Source organism: Quercus robur, chromosome 2 (genome assembly GCF_932294415.1).
Source record: "Quercus robur chromosome 2, dhQueRobu3.1, whole genome shotgun sequence".
In the NCBI taxonomy this organism is placed as follows: domain Eukaryota; kingdom Viridiplantae; phylum Streptophyta; class Magnoliopsida; order Fagales; family Fagaceae; genus Quercus; species Quercus robur.
In genome coordinates this window covers 64,428,531-64,447,234 of record NC_065535.1, presented here as the reverse complement: position 1 = coordinate 64,447,234, position 18,704 = coordinate 64,428,531, and the positions used below count along the sequence as shown (strand labels likewise).

The 18,704-nt window shown below is 35.2% G+C and overlaps 2 protein-coding genes across 2 annotated transcripts; one reads left to right on the top strand and one right to left on the bottom strand.

Annotated features, from left to right (window-relative positions):
- The first annotated feature begins 104 nt into the window (after positions 1-104).
- On the top strand, positions 105-1,410 carry LOC126714469 (uncharacterized). Its single transcript, XM_050414629.1, has one exon. The coding sequence runs from the start codon at positions 324-326 to the stop codon at positions 1,230-1,232; it is 909 nt and encodes a 302-aa protein (XP_050270586.1). The 5' UTR covers positions 105-323; the 3' UTR covers positions 1,233-1,410.
- Positions 1,411-8,040: 6,630 nt separating this feature from the next.
- Positions 8,041-12,331, bottom strand: LOC126714468 (DNA cross-link repair protein SNM1). Its single transcript, XM_050414627.1, has 9 exons — positions 11,720-12,331; positions 10,872-11,052; positions 10,495-10,734; positions 10,232-10,376; positions 9,397-9,531; positions 9,238-9,304; positions 9,040-9,117; positions 8,727-8,779; positions 8,041-8,591 (listed from the first exon to the last, which is right to left on the bottom strand). Exons 1-9 carry the CDS (start codon positions 12,255-12,257, stop codon positions 8,493-8,495), a joined length of 1,536 nt encoding a protein of 511 aa, XP_050270584.1. The 5' UTR covers positions 12,258-12,331; the 3' UTR covers positions 8,041-8,492.
- Between the last annotated feature and the right edge of the window lie 6,373 nt (positions 12,332-18,704).

Here is an 18,704-nt window from a genome sequence, read left to right as displayed (position 1 = left end):
TAAACTCAAAACAATCAGAGCTGGATAATTATTTATTATTTATTACAATAAAAAGGGATAAAAAAAAAAAAGGATAAAACTAATACAATCCAATATTTCAAATCTCCTCTCCTCAGTTGAGTAGTCCTCCTCAGCTGCTTTTTTTAATAATCTTTACCACCTACGAGGACAAAGAGAAAGAGAAAGCTTGAGAGTATAATTAAGTCCTCTTTATTATTCAAAAAAGTCATCACCAAACCAAAGCATTGCCCAAATCTCAGTCTTTCTTTCATTGTCATTGTGTGTGTATGTTTTGAAAAACCAAAACAAAAACAAAAACAAAAATGGCAGCCCTAATGTACCAAATATTCTCATCATCGGCGTTGGTATCATTAGGGCTATACCATCTGATCAGCACCACGAGAAACTACCTCAAATCTCCACAACCGTCCTACTTTGCCAAACCCTTCCACCCTTTCCCACACAATCGCCTCAGACACCTTCAACTCTACCTCCTCATCCTCTGCCTCATCATCGCTTTCGCTCACCAACTCCTCCTATCTGCCGAATCCGACCCACTCGTCAAAGGCCACACCCCCGTCCACCGCTTCACTTCCCTCCAATCCGCCGCCGTCCTCTTCCTCTTCCTCCTCCTCTCCGTCTCCCTCCTCCTCTCCGACTCCCCTACCTCCCTCCTCCCTCTCCCTCCCGATCTCTTCTTCGCACTCGGCTCCGCCGTCTTCTTCTTGCAATACTCCGTCTCCTCCACCGCCGCCACCGTCCAGACCTCCGATCTCCAGGCCAACTGCGACACCATCTCCGCGCGAATCTCCGCTCTCATCTCTCTCCTCTGTCTAATCCTCGCCTGCCAGCCCAGGCTCTTTGTTGCCGATGTGGGACTCGGGGCTGCTTTCTGCTTGCAAGGCCTTTGGGTTTTGCAAACTGGGTTGTCTCTCTACGTCGAGGCTTTTATCCCTGAAGGGTGTCATGGTTTGCTTGATGTGGTGAGTGGCGTAGAAGGGTCGACTAAGTGCGAGCTCGAGGACTCGAGGTTGCGAGCTGTGGCTATTCTGGATCTGGTGTTTCTGGTTCATGTGATGTTTGTCGTGTTGATTGCGATGGTTACTTACGCCGTTGTTGCGAAAACCGTCGGGATTCGGAGATTGGGGTCTTATGAGGCCTTGCCTACTGCTGCTGTTGATAACAATCATATTCAGATTCAGATGAAAGCTATGACTGGCACCCAGGCTTGATTTTTTGTCTTTCTTTTTTTAATTTAATTTTGCTTGGTCTAGCTGCAGTGTTGTGTATACATTACAAGAACAGTCACTTTTTTTTTTTGGTTTAATATGTTGTCTCTGACTGTTAAGTCTGTTTTACCTCTTTATTGCTAGAGATATCTCAGTTTACCCGCACATATTGTTTGAATTATTCGTGCTCCCATGATTTCATTACTCATGTTTATATGCTTTAAAGGGTATTATTGAAGAATTTGTTAGGATTCTAGGTAGGTAGGGCCTAGATGGGCTTTAAAGATTCAAGTATATTGAAAGAACTTTATTGATGAAGACAAATGGTTCTTTACAAGTTGAAGTATTTAGTAAGCATATATTTTTGTTGGTTTGATACTTTCAAATGGTGATGCATTTTGAGGAGCTTTTTGCTTTTGTACTTAAGCTTAATATGCTCCCACTTGTTGATTTTATACTTCATCTCCATTGATGCTCAACCAAAGTCTTGTAGTTGGACATAGGCCTATCTTACCATTTCTCCCACTATATGTCTGCTAGTCTTTTTCATGGTGATTAATATGCCCCAAAATGAACAATCTCTCTCACAACATTATCTTGTGTTTGAGTCAATTTATAACTGGAGCAATATGCCGATACCGTTGTCAATGATTTTGATCTTTCATCTTTCTCATGAAAGAGTGCACCATCTGAAGTTTTACTCACGATGAACAATTATATTTTGTATGAATTATCCTTTTTAGCATCAAAACTTAGATTATACTAATTGTATTAGACTTTTTTTTTTTTTTTTGGTATTGTTGGTGTTATTGTCAATAATTATCTCTACTTTTAGAAAAGGATTCTCAGAGCCTTTAACCCCACACCCTAAATCCTGTAAGTGCATGATAATCTCTGAATATAAAGAGGATTAATGTGTGATAGTTATTGACATGTTAAGCCTGTGGAATTCTTATCAATAACTTACTTCAGGAGACTTGCAAAGTGAAACAATCTTATGTTTTTTAAGCAATCAACTTATTTAGTTTCATATCTACTATATCCCTATAGGTTAAGTTATTTCATCTGTAACTTTAATTTGAGCATGGGGGATGGTGAAGCCCAGGTTTTGTTATCAGTCCCTTGATTAGTGTTCCATCCCATCCAGACATAAGATAGATGGGTCAATATTTTAAATTGATTATAAACTTGTCCATGCCTTTAATTGCTCTTCAATTGTTTGCCTCATATCAATATTCAAGAGACAATATTACCATTAAATTTATTACTAGGTTGCTCATCAATACTAGAGAAGTCATTGCTAAAAATAATCCTGTCATGAGCAAGCTCATGATTTTTTTCGGCAACAACTTCTCTCGTCTGTTTTTGGGATGAGCAAATACTGCATGGAGAGAATAATAGAACTGCAGTAATTTCTAGTATCGATAAGAAAATTGTTAATTGGTGATTGATGGGAGGCACCCTACGTTTGAGAGGTAATTAGCATGAACATAGAGGCAATTTCAGGCATAAGCCCAGATTTTGTTATCAGATTTAACTGATTATAATTAGAACATACCTGTTCATTGATCTTTCGTTGTTCAATTGAGGAGCAATTAAAGGCATGGAAAATTTTCAGAGGTAATTTCAGACATAAACCAGATTTTGTAATCAGGATTTTAACTAATGATATTATAAAAGAATTAGACAGTTCGTGTTCATTGATCATTGTTCATTCCATAGTCCTGTCAAAAGACTAAATTGTTTGTAATTATCTTGTCGTTTTATTTACAACCTCAAAGTGAAATACATAGTCAACTTTTTGTATTCAAAATGGTGTGAAGTCCTTCTCTCACTATCTACAGTTACAGAAAATCCAACAGAATTGGTAGATTATTTTCCATCCAATGACTAGATCTAATACCCATCTTATCTTGTATAAGCATATGTTTGTTTCATCATATCTTTTCCATTATTAATGTCCTCAAACAAGGTTGCTTTTTATGAAAACAGTGGGCTTTGAGGGCACACTTGCAACTTGTTTCATGATCACTTTTCTGCTCTCTTCTAATACCATAGAAGATGCTGTCGTTTCTGGACTCTCGTGGGGAAACAACTCGATAGGCAAAACCAGTAATACATTGGTTTACAATTGACAAATGAATGAGCTTCGCAACTCTGATATATGGGTGGCTCTAGGGGACTACAATTCTACTAGGTGGTAAAATAGGGGTTTTGGCAAAATAATGCTTTTCTTTAAGGAAAGGAATAGGAGAGGCTTTGATATTATTTGTGTAAACATGACTTACAAAATCCTGTCTTGATTTTTCCATGGCTCGCATTGCATGACTTTGATCAGCAGAAGGCTTGCTTTGAATTAGCACCAAGTACTGAAAGACTTCCAACCCAAATTTATAAATCCGCCAATAGCTGCCTACAATAATGAACGTTGGCCCTTATATTAAGCAAGCAAAGAATAAAAAAAAGGGAACATATAACTTATAATGGGTGAATGAATATGCAATACCTACTTTCAATCAAAAAAAAGAAGAATATGCAATACCAACAATATTGCTAGTTGGACCGATAATAAAGAGATAGATATATGAAAAAACAATTAGTGCCACATAAGAAATTGGACTGTCAAACCCCAGGAAATAAGAGCCTCAAATTGCCAATGGTATCTTGGGGCTTTCTTCCATCTTTCAGCATTACACACGAAGCAAAAGTCATCAGCTATGCAACAACCTTTCACAACATTTATGCTATCTAAACCTTTAGCCATGAAGCAAATCCAATAAATCTTGAGTGGTTGTGGATTTCTGGGTTCTGAAGGGACAAGATAGGGACATAGGGTTGCCGTCTCTCTCTCTTCAAAAACCAAACTCTGCTCAATTTCTCTTTGCTACTGTAGGCACCCCCAAGATAAGCTAGCAGGATTTTTTGCCCTTGTAAAATGGGTCTCTCTGCCTAGACTTGTTATTAAGTTCTAAGACATGTTACACTTTTAGTTTGATTTGCGCCAAGCAACCCAATTTCCGTATCAACCTGGGGAGATTTCACCAGCAAGTTTCACAGTGACCAAGAGGCTGTTTGGATCATTAATTTCTATAACTCATAACTCTGTTTCCATAACTCATAACTCAAAAATGGTGGGACCCATAGCTGAGAAGTCCGTTTGGCACCCATAACTTTGTTTCCAGTTTTTTGTTTTCATCACTCAATTCTCTGATTTTTGAGTTATAAGTTATGGAAACTGAAAATAGCCTAAAATGTGTTTTTAGTTTCCATAACTCTGTTTTCAATGGCATTTTCATAATTATACACACATTGAGGGTCCCACAATCAAACCTTTTGCTCTCTCCCACACATGTTATCTTCTTTTCTTTTTCTTTTTTTGTCTTTCACGCTAGGTCTGGGACACACCTCTCTGCTATTCTCTTCTTCTTCTTCTTCTTCTTCTTCTTCTTCTTTTCTTTCCTTTCCTTTTCACGTTGGTTTTTAGGTTTGGTTGCAAAGGTTTTTTTTTTTTTTTTTTTCATCACACTTAAAAATCCTCCAAGCAGAATATTTCATGACTACCTCACGAGAAAGCCTTACCCGCGAGACACTTGCGAAACTGACAGCCTCGCACGACTCTTCAGCTTCCAATCATGTGCTTCTCACGTGGCTATTTCGTGGGTTAGCTTCTCACAAAATCCACTTAATCTTCAATTAAGCTTGAGTCTTCACCAACTTAATATTAAACCCAATACAATAAAATCCTACAAAATACAAGGAACAAAATAAAGCAAATACAACACTTTTTGTCATGGAATAAAGCCAACATAAAACATAGTTGTAAATCACAACTTTACAAGAATGAATGTTGATTGTTGTGTGTGAAAAAAGAAAAACAATTTAAAAAATCAAGAAAAATTGATGTTTTAATGAGATGTAGTGTAAAATAAATAATCTGATATGAAGTATTTTAAAAAGTGAGTATGTAAAATAGAAAATGTAGGTTATTATGCTAGCATCGACATGAATTTTTGCATGAACTGATACAAATGCTCTTATGCTCATAATAATTCCATCCCATCTCTATCCTCGCAACCATAATTATAATTAAGAAACGGAATTTTTTTTAATATCTTCTACACAAATTAAGGTAACAATTTTTAAATGACACCACTTGTAGTTGTGACATGTGAATTTGACATAGTTTCACCCTTAAATCAATGTTAAATGACAAGATTTGAGCATGCTAGCAAAATCCCAAAAATGTTTTGAAGGATACTGATCTGTCTAAGACAATTTCTGTGCAACTACTTCACAAGTATTGGCGGAGGAAGCCATTAAGTAGAATATCTGGTTTTATAAAATATTGGAGATTTGAAAGAACAATCCTATATTTTGCCATGAAGGTTAGCAAATAACGCCCCCTTATCAATCACTGGACCTCCACTGTCTTTTGTCTGTATTTGAACTTACAACGATATAAACAGACCAAGTGCTTTTCATCTCTTCCCTCTCCTCTTGTCATCTCTCAAGTTCTGTAAAGAGAGTGATACAGAAATATACAATGAAAACTGAACACAAGATTCTGCGGAATATTTAGAGTGGTGGTGGCTTTAGAGACGGGTTTTTCCAGAACTCTCCCCCTCACAGGCATTTCGTGCCTAATTAAGCTGGACTTAAAAAGGTAGGCAAGCCTGTGATGGAGAGGGTTCTGATAAAATTGGGTTCTCTCAACTCCAAAATGAATCTGTGGAAGCCGATGAATGACCTTAACGCGGCTATAGACCTGTTTTTTTTGTAGTGCATATGGTCTGACAGATTTGCTCATCATGTAAGTGATTTAACTTGCAACCTTGTTCTGCATGAAACTTGGGAGACAGTATTCACCAGTTTGGATTAGCTTAATTATTAGCTTATTAATTTGTTTATGTAAAGCCTCACTCTTTCTATACAGAGTAAATAGGCAAATAAGCCTATCCAACAATGTGATTAGGTCTTTTGGTCGAACATATAGATTTCATCTTTTAAAAATAAAATTGTTTTGAAAAAATTGTATCTGAAAAAAAATGTGAAATTAAAATTTTTAAATAAAAAATAAAGTTTGAAACCACGATACCATATATACGGGCATCACCATATAGATCCCACAACACGCAATACCCATGGGAAATTACCTAACATGATAGATATAGTAGAACTGTCATATTTAGTATTATAAACTGTTGTCATTATTATATGATTTGGACTAATCTCATTGTTCCTTCTTTTTTCCATCTTTGGGACACTTGACCAAATTCTATAACGAGGAAACAAGGTATCTTGACAATCCACGCGAGGTTCTCTCGTGCGTGTTAAGTGCCATGCAAATAGAAGTTATCAAATAAAAACCTAACCTTGCATAGCTTTCTTGGTTGAAATCAAAGAGATTGTTTTTTCTGAGTCTGATTTAGCCAGAGCAATCAAAGTAGCAGCAAGGACAAAAATCATCAGTGTGGTGTGCTTACCTCAACGTTCAGTTCTCATATTTTAGCAGAACATGGCATTAAAGCAATCAAAACAAGCAAGAAGCAAGGTTTTCCCTGACTCTCACAACTAGAACTAGTAAAATTGAACAAGGTAAAGATACTATATGATGGGATAGCGAATAATTAGTTCATCTCCTATTCGTCCATAAGGATCGTCCAGGACCAAGAGAGCAAATAGGATCAGGAATCACCCAAGGAGATTAAAAGATGTTCATAGACATAAATATCGCTCATGAACGATGAAGTCTCCCATGGACGATAATGAGGACCTCCGTGGACGATGATCAGATGTCCAAGGACAACCAAATCGTCCATGCAATGGACGGACGAACGTGCAACACTTAGGAAACTTTCGACACTTTGGAACAGTTACTAAACCCATGATTATCGCCATAAATTCCTCGAATAGTTAACTTCCGTTAGCGGTTGCAACTTCTGTAGCCGTTGAGGAAGTTATGTCCAGACTCATTGGCTTCCACGAATCTTGGGGAAGTTACTAGGTAAATAACCGTCCCCAAGGTCTCTATATAAAAAACCGGTCTAAACCAAACAAGGGTAAGAACATTTTGACACTTTACTCCCAAAAAGTTGGAACTCCATTCCTGTGAGAGACTAACTTAGCCATCGGAGGGTGTTTGGCAGGACTACTCCGGTCCCCTTTTGATTGCGTGTTCATTTTTGTAGGTCTTCCACAGCCACCAGTAGCCCACCAAAGCCGAAGCGTTCAACCTACTAATTCTGTGCAATATCACTATACATTTGACAGATGCATGAATATGATGTTTGATCTTCTGTATTAACTATTAAGGCTTGCTATTTATCCTAACTCACCAAAACAATAAAAATAAGGACCATACTCTCTTATATAAGTAAAAAAGATCTAAATGAGTAAACAAGGTCCCTAGGTATGAGAGGAAGTTGGTAGGTTTTTTGTTTTTTTGGTAGAATGTTAATCTGATGACTTCCTTACAAGTAAATGCAATCTTTTAACCTACTCCATTTAAAAACAGACATGCCAGAAAAAATGAATTTACCTAGCCTTTTGCATAATTGCTTGGTAAAGGTAAGAAATGGTAACTTACATAGTGAAGGATCTAAATTTCAAAAGTTACCTTCCTTTATTACCAAATGCTTTTTGAAACCAAACCAGACAGCAAAAGAGAACATTAAAAAATCCCTTTGTCAATTCCCATTATCAAGGTCTATAATGGGAATATCCAAACAATTTGGTATATCCAATCTTTTGGACTTTACATTACATATGGAAGAGTTTATGGTTATTGGATATTCCAAAATGGGGGACAATCTCTGAAATTCATACCTGAGAAAAGTAACTCAGAATGATCATGTATTTAAGAATCTGGAGAACATAGATGCAGATTAGAGAAGACACAATACTGTATTGAAAAAATTACAGATCATTTGAGTGGTTTATCTTGGTTCTTCATGTAATTTTTGCAAAAATCAGAAGAATGTTTTCTGTATAACTAAAATTGGAACACTAGAAAATACTCTGGGCTTAAACTGCATAGTCCGGTTAACCCATCTGCAGCCAACTTGTATACTTTTTACCATATGATGAATGGGCATTGATGTGACAAGCTCACGTTACAGTGCTTAGAGGAACTTCCAGGGTCAAGTATCTAATCCAATCATTGCAATGAATAAAATGGATAAAAGAGTCTTTTATCACATGCTCTAAGGTTATGTGAAAATGAGATAAAATTGTAAACTTCATTTGTCAACCTCTGCTAGGACATCAGCCTTTCAGCCATTCTCTGAAGCATGAGTGCATCTTGTCTCGATTTGTTGCATTCCCAACGTTGACAGTAGGAATAATCTTGTCAGGCCTCAAAAGCTGTGAAGGGACAAATAAATGGAGAAAATGATGCTGGATGTAAATTAGTTGTGCAAATTGCAGATAATATCATATAATTTTATCTAATATGTCAATTGTAGAATAAAGAAAGGGATTAATATTCCAGAATCAGACCTGAACAAACTCTCGCAGTTCGGTAAAACTGGAGTGCTCACTATATGGAACCCCTGCAAAGATAGAAATAATAGGTTGTTTATCATACTTGACAATAATAACTATTAAAGAACCCACAAAATAATTCAATAAGACAGAAGCACAGTGGAGACCAAAAAAACAGCATCCCAAACAATTGGAAGAAAATACAAAACAAATCATAAACTGCATCATAGTAGATGATGGATGAACACAATAAATTGTAGGATTATGGTGCATTAGAAAGAGCTTGATGTATTCATCAGCTAAAACTGCAAAGACCAATTCATCTCACCAAAAATTGTGACATTGCCTTTGGAACTAGGTTTTATTAGATCCAGTTGGTTGCCTAGAGTCTCAGAGTAAGTCCAACCTGGAGAAATGAATAGGATAGAGAAATATTGAGTATTTCAGTTTCAGACTTCCTTGCAACATAAGAAAAGGATATGCCAATAATTCAAGAGCTCAAAATTTGCAAGAGTATATGATTCACCTGTCGGTCGAAATGCCAAAACTGCTGCATATTGATCCTTGTAGGTTTTCAAATAATCCTTAAGAGTCTTTAAGAAAAATAATGATGATTATCAATGGACATATAAAGGATGAAACCCTTGTATTGAAACAACAATTTGCAGAAATCCCAGAATCAAACCTCAAATCGCAGGGATGATATAGGCAGAACATGAAGAAGTGTGTCCTTTCCATGTGAACAAAGAATCCCAGAAAGCTCGGGCCAACCAAAAGAATGCAAAACTCGTCTTCTTGAAGCATTTGCATATATTTTAACCTAAAGAATTTACAAGAACAATAGGCAGTGTGTCACTACTATTCTGATTAGAATCCCTTTTCCAATTAGAGAAGCTATCTCAAACTATCTCAATACGGAAGGGGATTTAAGATTTTAGCTAAAACTAATGTAATAAGTAATTCACAGCTTGATGCATATGGGCAAAGTAATTGTCCCCAATATCACAAATATTAAAAATTATAAAATTAAAATTAAAATAAAAACACCTTACAGAACAGTGAGGCAAAGTATCAATTTGTGGATTGACAAAATACAAAATTTATAATTGTAAAGGGCACTTGGAATTGCTACTACCAGCAAACTGTATAATTGCTTAAGATGATTCATCACTCCAAACTACTTTGCTTCAAATCTGATGACAAAAGTGACTAGACTTGGGGTAAGATTATCACCAATCAGGGTCACCTTTCAGTGCACATCGCATAAATTGCATGTTATTAACTAGGAATCCTGCCAAGAGCCTTATAGCTCAATTGGCACCACCTGGTGTTTCCAATGAAGATGTCTAGGGTTCAAATTCCCCCTCCCCCAACTATCGAATTATAAAAAATAAAAATAAAATAAAATAGCTTGGAATCCTAAGGAGCACTTCTTCAATGAAGACAGATGACACAAAATAAATATAATTGGTAGGAAAATAGAAGCAGGAGTCATATAGGAATACAAGTGAGGAACATACCCCTAATGCCTTAGAAATGGCTAGATAAACACTTTCTTTTCCAATGCTATACGCACCAACAACTACAAGAGTTTTCAGTTGCCTTTTGAGACAGTTCTGGGTAGTTCTGACAACATAACTTAAAACATCTTCTTTGGAAGGGAACCTGAATCAACAGATGTTGTCTAAAACTATTTAAAATAAAGTAATAACAAATGAAAGAACTAGGCGCAAGATCTAATAGGGGAAATCTCTAAAAGAGTTCGAAGAGAGAAGATTCTTACTTGTACTTTGGGTTACAATATGTTGTGTCCAGGAACAGCACATTTACTCGTTCATTTAGCAGAAGGGGGTAAGTTTGCATCAGTTTACAAGCTCTGAAGTCTCCAGTATGCAAATAGCATTGGCCATTTGGGAGACGAAAGTGAATTAAAGCTGCACCTGGGCAGTGATTAGCTTCTAGTAACACTACTCTAACTCCTTTGATTACATGTTCAGTATTTAACTCCAAAGGACAGATAAATCTGCACAGAAAACCATACATGAGGAATTATATATGCATTTTTGGATCATATTTTAATTATAAAGAGAAGGCAATATAATTGATGGAAGCAGACATTGGAATGTTATTCACAAGCAAAGAAACAAACTTAGTCCTTACAATGGATTTACGGAGAGACACATTGCAAGTAGGCGAGCAGTGATAGGGGTGCAATAGATGGGGCCATGGGACCATCCCTTGCTGAGGCCACCATAATGATCAGAATGAAAGTGGGTTAGAAAATATGCAGAGCATCCTTCAATATGACCATAGCGGAATGCATCCACAGTGAATGGTGTTCCTGTATGATTAAAGTGAGCTGATTATAGATCAAATTGAAAACAATAATGCAAAGTGTGATCAAGGTTCAGCAATCCATTCAATGTGTGTAAGTTGCTAACATCTTGTACTTAAAAGGCATAAATGTAGACGCGTCTGCTATAAATGAATGATGGAAGAACCAAAAAACCATCTCCCTCAGAGTATATATAGTTCGAGTAATTATTAAGCACTCCCAGAGTATAGCAATGTTATACTCCTTCCTATCACCTAACGTTGGGTCTCACTAATAACATTCACAATGAGATCCACCATTCATGTAAGAGGAAAGAGTACGGCATCAATATACTCTGAAGTAGCTAATAATTTTCCATATGGTTGGTCAAAACTTAGGTGTAGTTTCACATGTATAAAGACAATGTCATCTTTTTCAACTACAATTAAACTCAATTAGGGAACAAAACATAAGATAGAGTACCTAAGCAACTGTACTGAAGCTTTATCACATATCCCACATGGTTTTACAGGGTAAAGTCGTCAACATTATAATGATATACACTACAGTAGAAGCAAGGTATAAAGATTAAGCTAACACTGATCGAAACAAAGAATAATGATTGATATATTAAAAATACACATAATTCTCCAGAAATCCTGAGAAAATAGAAATGAATAAAAGCAAATCAGACCTGGGATTTTTTTATAGAAGGGACAAAGACGAGGGCGACTATTAGGATTTGCAGAAACGTTGGTCTTCTTTGTGAAATGGGTTCCTTCATTTCCAATCTTCATCTTCTTCAATGGGGGCTGAGAAAGATGTGGCTTTTTCAGTCCCCACATCTGGAACAAATTGGCTTGTTTCATCTTTCTCTCGGATTGGGTTTTTCCATTGTGCCCATTTATTTGATTGCTATTCCCAGTAATAGTATCAACATCACCATCATCATCATCATGGTGTTGCAGCAATAAGCAAGACCAATCGGTTCCACTGCGATAGAAATCAGAAGCGAAACTGTCTGATTCTGATTCTGATTCTGATTCTTGTTGGTTCCTAATTGAGGAGGAGGCATTATTATTCTGGTAGACATGTGGTTCTGGGTCGAGTTGAAACGATGGGAAACCGTTGTCGTCTAAAAGGATGTCGGAGTCGGAGGGTTCAATGTTGGTTTCAAATTCTTCTTGTTCATCTTCAACTACCTCACCCCCTGTAATTGCCACAGATATCATCGGACGCCTTTCAAATGAACCAGCGGGAACGACAACATACACCTCAATACATACATTTGTACTAATTAAAAGATAGAATCTAAAAATTCAAAAAAATAAAGCATTTAACAAAATTTAATAAGTTTGAAACTTTAGGTGTTTGGTACATCTGCTTTGTTATTTGAAAATACACGTGGAAATACGTGTAGATGAAAAATGTGTGAAAATGCGTATAATATTGTTTAAAAACTGAAAACATATATTTAACCATATCTACCAAAAGCCCCTTAATGCCCTTCCGTTTTTTTGATATAAAATAGTTTTAGGAAAATATTTTCACATATTTTAATGACTTGTCTCCTTAATTTGTTTAAACAAATTATTTGTATCAATATAAAATATTTTCTGGAAGATATTTTTACATATTTTAATGACCTAACTCTTACATTTTTTTTTTAACAAACGGTTTATTTAAATATTATTATAAATAAATATTATTAAGTAAACAATTATTTATATGAATCATACATTTTTTTTTTTTTAAGTAATGAGATGAGGGTGCTAAATATTATTATTAGTTTTTCATAAATATAATCTCTTTTAAATTGTAAAATATAAGGCAAAGGTCAAATTTTTCTTTTTTTTGTTAAAGATTTCTCCTCTTTTTTTTGTTTGGTAAAAATATCACTTTGGTTCCTATATTTTGGGAACACAGTATTTGATTCCTACATTTTGGTTCCTATATTTTGTAGTTAATTTAATTCCTGTTATTTTCAACTTGCAGTCAATTTAGTATCTACCGTTGACTCACTAACAGAAAATGCTTACATAGCAAATAGTTAAATTGTTGGCGTACATGTGGCTAACATTAGAGGTGTCCAACCAAACCCGTTACCCAACCCACCCACCCAACCCGTCCGACTTGAAAACCGATGACAGTCGACAACGGGTCTCCACCCCCAAAATCCGAGAGCGACTGGTCGGTTATCGGGTCTAAGCATGAAAAACTAATTTTCAACCAACCCAACCGTCTACACACCAAGAACTTTCTGTTCTTCTCCGATTTAAGTGGTTGACCAATCTTTTTTGTCTTATCTGTCGAGATCTGACAAAAACCGATGGATTTTGGCAAAAACCAACCAATTTCTACAAAATTCAACGGTGTTTCGCATAGTTTGAAGCCCAAAACCCAAAGACATCTAACCACTCGAATCGACTCCTTCTATCGATCGACGACAAATCCAGATATGGGAGACTCGAAGTGATTGGGTTGGTTCTGGGTTGGGCACAAACCTGACCCAGACCAACCCGTGGACAACCCTAGCTAACATAATATTATAAAATAAAATATTTAAATATTAAAAATGCCACATAAGCATTTTAATGAAAAATAATGAGCCATGTCACACACATAAACAAACTAAAAGAATTACTGAACTTTTTAAAAAATCCTTGATGAATTTTTTTTTTAAAAATTGCTAAACTTTTCTCAAATTTTCTAGGCAACCAAACACTGCAACCCATAAACACAACCTAAAAACACTGCAATCTAGCCCCCAACCCTCCCCCTTTAGTTCAGATTCCTTAGAAGTCAAAACCCACTCCTATCGATTTCAGTAAAAAAATAAAATAAAAAATAAAAACCCTATTTTTTCACCACCTTTCCCCACCACCATCGCAACAATGGGTCTCAACCTGACCCATTATTTGTTCTCTCTCTCTCTATTTTACATTTCAGGCTTTCTTTCTCAGATTGTTTTTCAAAATAACAGAATCTCAAACAATTTCGTTAGTTAACACGTTTTCAAAACAATTTAGCAAACTAACATCTTAAGTGTAAGGGACTTGATTTTGTTGTGCTAAATTGAGTGTGACGATCTCGAGTTTCGTGAAACTCAAGTCTCCAAGACTTGATTTCCCTGAGATATCATCGAACCAAAGACCCAGACTCAACGAAACATCATCAAACCTAAAGACCTAGAGAAGAAAATGAAGGAATTTGAGGAAAACCTTCGCCTGGAACTTTGTTGCTGTTGCCGCCTCCTTTTGGAACCTTCATCGTCGTTGCCTGGGTTCAGTTTGAGCCAAACGGTTTGGGTTAGAGAGATCTGGGTTCATGGTTTCTTCCTTCTTCATTTGGTCTGGGTTTCTTCGTGTTTGTTCCTTCTTTGTTTGATCTGGGTTTTTTCGTGTTTGTTCCTTCTTCGTTTGATCTCTCCGGTCTGTTTGCCTTCTTCGTGTTTCTTCTTTGTTTGGTCTGGGTTTCTGGATTTCTTCCTTTTGGTTTTATGGAACTCGAGTTTGTAATACTCGATTTCCATGCATAGAACTCGAGTTTGTAATGCTCGATTTAGCGCACCAAACTCAAGTTTCTTGCACTCGAGATATTAGTTTGCTAAATAATTTTGAAAACGTGCTAACTAACGAAATTGTTTGAATTTTAGTGTTATTTTGAAAAAAAATCCAAATGCCCATGATCAAACCCTAAGCCCTCTTCAATCCTAAACGCCACTTGCCATTGCCCACTGCCATCTACTGCCACCTATACTCGATCTTCATCAATGATTCACACAGACACAGACACACACACACGCACACACACACACACACACACTCTCTCTCTCTCTCTCTCTCTCTCTCTCTCTCTCTCTCTCTCTCTCTCTCTCTCAAAAGATTCAATCGATCTAACCAAAACCCATTTCAACAGATTACAACGTGGTGGGGTTTGAATCGATGGGAGTCTGTTTGCATTTGTTGTTAAGTTGATTTCAACAATGACCGGTAAAGATCGGTCTGTGTACATAGGTTTTGTGGTATGTGTTGGTGTTGGTGTAGAGATTGGTGTGTGTATTCCTTTGGCTTAGCAGGATGTGGATTCTTGATGTTTGTGGTGGTTTTGTAGTTTCTGTTGGTGTTGGTGGAAAGCAGCAGTGGAAGTGTTGGTGGTGCTTGTGGTGGCGGTGGTGAAGTGCTGGCAAGCGTATTTTGAGTTGGTCTTTGTTTACTCACACATAAAGCTATATAATTGATAGAAACACATAAAAATTGTGTTTGGTATCTAAGAAAACACAAAAATACAAAAAGAGAACAAAAAAATAAATTGAGGATTTAGAAAAAAATTCATGTTATTTATTTTTTTTGGTGTGTGACATGGCTCATTATTTTTCATTAAAATGCTTATGTGGCATTCTTAATGTTAAATATTTTATTTTATAATATTATGTTAGTCACTTTTTTCTTTTTGAGGCAGTATTATGTTAGTCACTTGTGCCTCACAATACAAATCGTTTATTATGTAAACATTTTTCATTAGTGAGTTAACAGTAGGAACCAAATCAACTGCAAGTTGAAAATAACATGGTATAAATTGACTGTTACCAAAATGTAGAGATCAAATTGACTGTGACTCCAAAATATAAAGACGAAATGCCTGTTTATTTTTTTCTTTTATCATTTTATTGATATGACTTTTTTTTTCCAAAGCAAACCTTTTTTTCCTTGTTCCCCTGCTTTTGAACAAGACAAACAAAAAGATTTGAGAGGGCAAAGGGGGATTTGGATCAAGCTAAAAATCCTACCGGCCCGCCAGACCAAAAGCTATTTACCATTTATTTATATTTTGTTTGGCGCGTTTGAGAATTCAGAGACAAGCAAACGCGGTGAGTTGATTCGCCAGATTCCAGAAGGTGGCGAGACAATTTCATTTGAATTTTCAACCACATCAATATCATTGGGTGAATGGAGGCTGTCATGACACATACTCATGAGTCATGCGTCTTGTTTAGCCCACAAACCATTAAAAAAAAAGAAAAAACAGTGGTCAATTTATTTGTTTGTGCTTATTTCGATTTTATATGGGTTTATTTGAATTAAAAATTATGTTAGGTAAAAATCGATCGGCACTGGAATTTGGAAATTTAAAAAATAAGCACTCAGCTTTTTATCTATTTTATAATTTCTACATAAGTTAAATACAATCATTATTATATTTGTTAATTCTTAAAAAAAGTCATGTAAGAATTTTTTTTAAGTAGAAAATATAAACTATTCATGCTTATATATTTTATTCTAAAAAAATAAAATCAATTTTTACATCCTAATTTAATTTTTGTTATTGTGATGCAATAATTATGATTTAAGTTTTTAAATTATAGTTTTAAAAATACTTTTATTCTTGAGTTATCTTACACGATTTTTTTTTCTTGAGTTATCTTACTCGATTTTTTTAATACAAGATATAAATTCTACTTGGAGGCCAATATAGTTTTGAGGAGTCCATACACTCGGACGGTAAAACAGGAGATGCGAGCCATGACCACGTCAATGGCACATTACCAAAGGGGGCCAAACTATAGGGAAGAGTTTCAGAGAGGGACTTAGTCCTAACGTGATTGGGGGAATGGTAGCTGTCACCATATTTAATGCACCCCACCAAACCCCTTGACCGCATTTATGTGAAGAAGACTCTTGAACAGTGCTGTTTTGGTTACCACAACTCACGGAAGACTTAGGAAGGTGTCTGATGGGACAAACACTCGAGTAGTGGCTTGCATAATCAACAAATGAAGGGCTAAGATCAACCAAAAGAGGCTATATAATGTGAGATATCCTCCAAGGAGAGGGGGGTTCATCCAAGAATCTGAAAAACACTGTAACACAAAGAATTGAAATTGTAATCAAGTCTAAGAAGAATATACTCAAGAGCTACTCTTCTTGAACTTTGCTGAGGAAAGATTTCTTTGCATAAAACTTGTTTTTCTATATTTTATTTCAATCTTTAATCCATTATGGGCGTTGTCCAACTCACCAAAACCTAGTTTCCAGCCCATTCTCTTTAAATTCTTTGTATTGGGCTCTTTGAGCCTTAATCTTGTTACCTTGTGGGCTTAGGATCCAAAACCTGCCCTTATAATTATTAATAGTTGCAATGAATGATAAATACTTGCACTAAAATTAAGTAATTGATTTGGCACATGGCATAAGTTTATACTTCAATTTTGAAGTTTAATTGAATTTTCTCTCAGTTTTTACTATATATATATATATATATATCATAAAAAAATTGGTCAAATTAAGCTCGACCCACTAAAATATTGTGTTAAATCGGGTTGACCCATATGTTGAACTATTATTCATAAAAGGAGAAAACAAAAATCCCCTTCTTCACATAGTTTTTGGTTGTATTCGTCTCATAATTTTAGATTCTTAAATATCTCTCTCTCTCTTAGTTTATTTTAATTAGGGTAAATTTCATTAACATACTTTGAGATTTGAACTAATACTAACTAGATTCAAAACTAACCAATTTGGTCTTTAAAACCAACTCAGTCCCTAAATACTGTTAGGTCTATTAGTCTTTTTTTTTTTTTTTCAATTGTTTTAGGGACTAAGTTAACTTTAAGGACCAAATTAGTTAGTTTTGAAAAGTCTTAGACCTAATTAGCAATAGCCTAAACCTTAGTGTATATTAATAGAATTTACTATTTTCTTTAATATTCTTAATCTTTCTCTTTTTCTAGTCGAGTGATGATCAGTCACACTCTACCAACAACATGGCTCATTTTTGCCTTTTGGGTCATACACTCTTTCTTAACATCCCTCATTGACTATGACTACCAACAATCAACCATTGATATATTGTTACATTCAGCCTTCGAACTTTATAATAAGGTTTATTTTTTATTTTTTTATTTTTATTTTTTTTCATTCAAAACACTCATAATTTGTGATTCTGTACTTATTCAACTTTTTTTTTTCTTAAAAACTTTTTCTAAATTTGTTAACGGACATAAATAAAGTTTTTTTTTTTTTTTTTAGAATCATAAAGAATAAAACATAGCAAGAAGATTAATCACTAATCTTCTATATTTATTTTAGAATTTAATATGGAAACTTCTTTAATCATCTATATTACATAAAAATTGCTAAAAAAAATTTATCATCTAATATACATATATAAAAATTGAAAAAAAAATTGTATATAATTGAATTCATATTAGTGCTTGTATAATTAAAAAAAAAACATTTTAGCCAACTGAGCTTAAAATTCATCCACATTAAAACATGCAAAATTATATAAAAGTACATAGTTGCTACAAGTAACCATGTAAATTTACACCATACTATTAATTTTATATATAGTTTTTAATTCTTTTTCCATATCTCCAAGATGAAGAATAAGAAAGAACAATAATTAGAGTAGTTAATGATATTTTTGAAAAGAAGTTATATAAAATAGAAAAAATAGGTGTTATACTAAAACAGGCATAAATTTTCTCAAAAAAATATAAGCATGAATTTTTTGCGAGAGCGGAGGCGAAGCCGATATAAACGCGACTGCGAGTTAGTTATGGTAGTCCCAAGCTTACTTGATTGTGTCCACCGACAGTTAGTACGGCGGCATTGGTGTTGGGTAAAGCCGTAAAGCTTAGACTTAGATTAGTCTAAAATACAAATAAAAAAGTATCA

What these genes read in the sequence shown, in the direction of transcription:
- LOC126714469 (XM_050414629.1), top strand. Translation starts at nt 324, where the DNA reads ATGGCAGCCCTAATGTACCAAATATTCTCATCATCGGCGTTGGTATCA.
- LOC126714468 (XM_050414627.1), bottom strand. Translation starts at nt 12,257, where the DNA reads ATGATATCTGTGGCAATTACAGGGGGTGAGGTAGTTGAAGATGAACAA. An exon ending in TATCATCCCTGCGATTTGAG is followed by an intron (nt 9,305 to 9,396) that starts GTTTGATTCTGG and finishes TTTTTCTTAAAG; the next exon opens with ACTCTTAAGGATTATTTGAA. An exon ending in AACTGCGAGAGTTTGTTCAG is followed by an intron (nt 8,592 to 8,726) that starts GTCTGATTCTGG and finishes GTCCCTTCACAG; the next exon opens with CTTTTGAGGCCTGACAAGAT.